Source organism: Halichoerus grypus, chromosome 11 (assembly GCF_964656455.1).
Source record: "Halichoerus grypus chromosome 11, mHalGry1.hap1.1, whole genome shotgun sequence".
Lineage (NCBI taxonomy): Eukaryota > Metazoa > Chordata > Mammalia > Carnivora > Phocidae > Halichoerus > Halichoerus grypus.
Genome location: NC_135722.1, coordinates 92,445,256 through 92,451,101, shown reverse-complemented (window position 1 = coordinate 92,451,101; position 5,846 = coordinate 92,445,256). Strand labels below are relative to the sequence as shown.

At 44.1% G+C, this 5,846-nt stretch overlaps 1 protein-coding gene across 1 annotated transcript; it reads left to right on the top strand.

The window, feature by feature from the left end:
• The first annotated feature begins 4,486 nt into the window (after positions 1-4,486).
• LOC118529039 (olfactory receptor 10G6) lies at positions 4,487-5,470 on the top strand. Its single transcript, XM_036081756.2, has one exon. The coding sequence runs from the start codon at positions 4,535-4,537 to the stop codon at positions 5,468-5,470; it is 936 nt and encodes a 311-aa protein (XP_035937649.2). The 5' UTR covers positions 4,487-4,534.
• The last annotated feature ends 376 nt before the right edge of the window (positions 5,471-5,846 follow it).

Sequence of the window (5,846 nt, the reverse complement as noted above, 5' to 3'; positions counted from 1 at the left end):
GGTGTTTGGAGTCTTAACTTCCTTACATCTTCCTCTCTATATGTAGATTTCTTTCTCAGCAGAACCCTAAATCTCACTTGAAATCTGTATCATGAGAAGTATAGAAAAACTAGGAATTCATGTCCTTATAATAGGAAAATGTACTAATAAACTGATGTTGACTTTTTGTAATTTCTTAAGTGGAGAATGGCTCATTCAAAAAATTGACCAAGTGCATAGCTGGATCTCACAACGTGTTACATAAAAATTGCACACTAACAATGGTTCAAGGTGAATAATTGACACATGCTAGAAAACAAAATGTTTTCAACAGATATTTATTGATCTATATTTTTCCAGCATTATTCCAGAATTACACGTTCCTCTATTCTCATACATGGGGGATTTCTTATCATTTATTGATATAGACTTAGAGATTTTATCCAATACCTAAGCAGTAGAATCTTTCACCTCGAAAAAGTCCTATTCTCTTTAGAATGCAGTTTTTTTTTCTTTTTTCTTTTTTTTTTTTTAAAAGATTTTATTTATTTATTCATTAGAGACAGAGAGAGAGAAGCAGAGGGAGAAGCAGGCTCCCAAGGAGCAGGTAGCCCGATGCGGGACTCGATCCCAGGACCCTGAGATCATGACCTGAGCCGAAGGCAGACGCTTAACCATCTGAGCCACCCAGGCGCCCTGCAGTTTTTTTTTCAAGTTTAAAATGGGGGTGTGCTCTAGATTATTTCTCTAAAGTGTCTTCTAGCTCTAAGTGTGTTTGACTTTTTTTTTTAAAGTAGGCTCCACACCCAACGTGGGGCTTGAACTCACAATCCCGAGATCCAGAGTCACACGTTCTGCAGGCTAAGCCAGTCAGGTGCCCCCAAGTGTGTTTGACTTTTAAGGGATTGTCAAAATTACATACTCCATCTAGCTTAGTCTCTAATTTGCCTATTGGATGATCAAGATATTTCTGCCTGAAACAGTGTAGCTTGTCCTAGGAATTCACTCTTTCAGCTGAGTGAAATTCAAAGGACACTTTTAGGTAATTAACATATGGCATTCATGTAGCATCTTTGGCTTTAAAGTTCTTTCAAATTCCCTCCCCACACTTTTATGGGATAAACAGATAAGGCAACATTATCTGCAATTTACAGGTGAGAAATAGGAGGCGTGATCCTTCCTGACTCCTGATCAGGTCCTGCTCTCAGCAGGATCCTATGCTTCAGGGACACCACTAGCAACTAAGCAGACTTCCTGGAAGAGCCCTAGCTCACATTTTGCTGTTAACAAAGCCCCACTGCACCTTATTTCGTGCAAGTTAATTCCCCTGAAGGGGGAAGCAGAAGTGATGTCAGCGCTGGCCCCCACCCCATGGGGACTACAGGAAGGAAGAAGCTGCTTGCCAGAAAGTGAGACCCAGAGCTCAAAGCCCAGGGACGTTGCTGCCAACCCTTTGAACAAAGCTATAAAGAGGAGGGACGCGCCCAGAGAAGTGTACAGAAAGATCACAGGGATGAAGTCTAGCTGGGGCATCTCAGAGAGCCCAGGGAACCTGTCCAGCTCAAGAAGGGGCTTCCACAAGAAACAGCAAAAAGCAAGGAGCTGAAGCAAGCAGCAGGCCATGGCCTCATGGCAGAGTCACAGCCAGGTAGAAGCTGTAAGCAGAGAAGACTCAGAAGGCAGGCAGAGGTGGAGTGATGGAAATTCTTCTGAGATACATACTTATTAGAAGTATGTGAGAGGTGTTGGGAACAGAGAGCACAGCTAAGATCTCCTAACAGCCTGTGCTTTACAAATACACGGTGCGAGGGGAGGACTTTTATGCTCTGCTCACCGGATTGCCTCAGAGTTTTCTGACCCAGATGAGTTTCAGGGTCTAGCTTAAGCCTAGTTCAGCTCATCCAGGGTTTGAAATGGCCAGAGAATGCTAGTATATGGGTACTAATGTCCTTTTCCCCAGGACTGCGCCTGGAGACTCCTTCTTTTCCCATCACATAGATGAGTCTATCAATTGTTGATAATATCATGTGATCCTGACTAAATTGTATACACCATGTAACTGGAGCAGTTTTAGTTTCTAATGGGGGAAAGAGAGAATATTTTGGTTTTCCCAGGGGAGAAATTATTATTTCTATGTACAGAGAAGAAATTGTAAAAATGAATGAAGATGGAGATGGCAGGACAGTGGGGAGACAAGAGAAAAAGTACAGAAGAAAAGGGAATTGAGGCTCGCAGGAAAATTGACCTTGTATGTGTAAGAATTAAATTTAAAATGTGAATTGATATGGATGTGGGAGAGATTGCGATTTCTTTTTTTGGGTGGGAATCTACACCACCTCCTCTTCTCTCTCTCTCTGGCTTTTGTGTGTGTGTGTGTGTGTGTGTGTGTGTGTGTGTGTGTGTTTAACAGAGGAGAAACTGAGACTAAGGATATTAAGAGATTTGTTCAAAATAATGTAACTAGTAAGTAGTGATGGTCGGTATTGGAATTCTTATGATTTCAGGAGCTACATTAAGACCTAAGCGATATTATCCTGGATTCCGTGTCTAGATAACAGGGACATCCAGACAGAGGAGAATGAATTTATTCAATAGGATTTAAGAATTTTTCAATTTTTCAGTGCAAGGGGAGCCTGGGTGGCACAGTCAGTTAACATCCAACTCTTGGTTTCGGCTCAGGTCGTGATCTCAGGGTCATGGGATCAAGCCTGGTGTGGGGCTCTGCGCTCAGCGTGGAGTCTGCCTGGGTCTGTCTCTCCTTCTGCCCCTCCCTTCCACTCTCTCTCTTTCTCTTTCTAAAATAAAGAAACATACCTTAAAAAAAATAGAATCTTCCAGTGCAAGATATGCCACAAATACAGGATGAAAAGAAAATGAGACAAAGTCCCTTTGGAGCTCATAGTCTAATGGGGGAAATCAGACTCTCAGAAGGGTGAATTGCAGCATGCTTCGGGAGCCCAGGGAAACATGAAGGACTGTGGAGGCTACAAAGACCAAGTGACCGTTTGGGGGAAAGGGAGAAAAGGCTTTCCTTAGTAGATCACACATGAATGAGATCTTGAAAGATGAGTAGAAAATTTTCAGGCATCAGCAGAACAAGTCCCTTCTAGATTAAAGGGACTGATGTCAAAGGAAACAGGAAAGAATGTCTGGCCATAGCACAAATTTGTGGGATGGAGCACAGAGAGGGGAGGCTGGGGAAATAAGTCCACACCATATTACAAAGCTCCTTGTTCTCTAGGCCATGCCAGTAATTTTGTACCTTGCCCTTGGGTCCTCTGGTGCCAATAAGGTCGGTAAGCAAGGAAGAGTCTGGGAAATCTCTAAGAATTTTCTCTGAAATTCTTTCAGAATAGATTCTATAGCTCTATGGTGAGGGATTATTTAGTTTCTATGTGGTTTAGACCTTCCTGAGGGTGACCACCTGTCTCAGTTTGCCCTGGACGCTCCTAGGTTTAACAAGGGAAGTCTCCTGACCAGGAAACTGCTCAATCCCCAGAAAGCTAGCACAAGGGCGATGACTGAATTTGCCTAATAATGAGGACCACACCACATAGCTGGTGGGAAATAACAGCTGATGTTGACTGAGTGCTGCTATGGACCAGGTGATTTTATTTAATCCTTACAACAATCCCATGAAATGGGCACAATGATTGTCCCCATTTATAGAATTCAGCAAGGAAAGGGGAAATGGCTTTTCCAAGTTTACCAACAAGTATAAGTGGAAAAGCTGGGATTATTAATTCTGGTCTGACCTCTGAGGCCATGCTCTTAAGATACAATACATGTTTCCTTAGTGAATGGCCAGGTGGATGGATGGGTGGATGGATGGATTGACAGATAGACTGCACTTATCCAGAAGCAGAGAGAAAAGATGACAACAGGTGCCTTGTGGATGAGATTTTGTATTGTTTCCTTATATTGAAAAATTTAAAATGGCATGTGTAGTTTTGAGATGCAGTTGATGAAGACGGTTATTCCTACCTACAACTTCATTCAATGTGTGGCCCAAGTAATGCATGCTTAAAAATCTATGCTGATTTTTATTGGGCACATCTATATTAGGAAATATAATTCCAACCCTCATGTTGTTAAATAAATAAGCTGTTGCTTACGTCTCTGATATTATGCCATAGATCAGAGATGGAAGTGAAGGAAAACAATGGGATAGCCATTTCTTCATGGATTGATTTAGGCTTTATATGACTGTACTTCTTCCTGACATGAAGAGCTCTATGTATGGTCTTTCCTTCAGTCTCCTGAATTACATACACATAATCTGTCACAGAACCTTGGACAAAACAATCGCTCCCCGGAACCAAGCAGAACTCCAAAAATCAAGGGTTGGGCAGGTGGGTGGGGGTGAGGGGTGGTTGGGTGTGGGGATGACAGAATGATTAAGAACAAGAGCTGGAGCACGATCTGTCTCTTTCTGAGACCCTTTTGTGTCCATGCTCGGGAATGACACAGAATATGTGTTCCATGCCTACAGAATTTAATGGGCCTTGAGCTTTCCCTTCTGCTACTTCTTCTGGCAGATGTGAACAGCAAGGAAATGCACAGTGGAAACCAGACTGCTGTGTCTCACTTCATTTTGGTGGGCCTGCACCACCCACCACAGCTGGGGGTGCCACTCTTCCTGGCTTTCCTAGTCATCTATGCCCTCACCGTCTCTGGCAATGGGCTCATCATCCTCACCGTCTTGGTGGACACCCGGCTCCACCGCCCCATGTACTGGTTCCTGTGTCACCTCTCCTTCTTGGACATGACCATCTCCTCTGCCATTGTCCCCAAGATGCTGGCTGGCTTTCTCTTGGATAGCAGGCTTATCTCCTTTGGAGGCTGTGCAATCCAACTTTTTTCTTTCCATTTCCTGGGCTGTACTGAATGCTTCCTCTACACGCTCATGGCTTATGATCGTTTCCTGGCCATTTGTAAGCCTTTACATTATGCCACCATTATGACCCGCAATGTCTGTAACTTCCTGGCTTTTGGCACCTGGCTGGGAGGCACCGTCCACTCACTCTTCCAAACAAGCTTCATATTCCGGCTGCCTTTCTGTGGTCCAAACCGGGTAGACTACTTCTTCTGTGACATTCCTGCCATGCTGCGTCTAGCCTGTGCTGACACCACCATCAATGAGCTGGTCACTTTTGTGGACATTGGGTTCCTGGCCCTCACCTGCTTTATGCTTATCCTCACTTCCTATGGGTATATAGTGGCCGCCATCCTGCGAATGCAGTCCATCGATGGGCGTCGCAACGCCTTCTCCACCTGTGCCGCCCACCTGACCGTTGTCATTGTTTACTATGTGCCCTGCACCTTCATTTACCTTCGTCCTGGTTCTCAGGAACCCCTGGATGGCGTGGTTGCTGTCTTCTACACAGTCATCACTCCCTTGCTCAACCCCATCATCTACACACTCCGTAACAAAGAGATGAAGACAGCATTGTGGAGGCTGGCAGGTCGCAGAGATGGGCAGCCTCACTGACTCATGCATCGCAGACATGCAGAAAACACTAAGACTTAGGACACCAGATGGGACACCGATAACTGGGGAGATTTAAGGCAGAAAGGAAGAAGGATCCATGCAGAGAGTAGAAGACTCCTAGGTGCACAAATGGAAACTCTGGAATTCTTCCTGCTTTCAAACAGGATTTTTTCATATTTCTTCCTTCAAATCCAATGGGAATCAGGCAAAGCAACTCAGCAAGGATGGAAGCTTGCAGAAAAGATCCAAGATAAGTAAAAATCCACATGAAAAGTCTGAACCTCTATGGGCATCAATCTACATGTTTAGTATTGCTTCTAATCCTTGAGCTGATTCCCATATTGCTTTTTCCATGTTACAAATAACCTTCATGCAA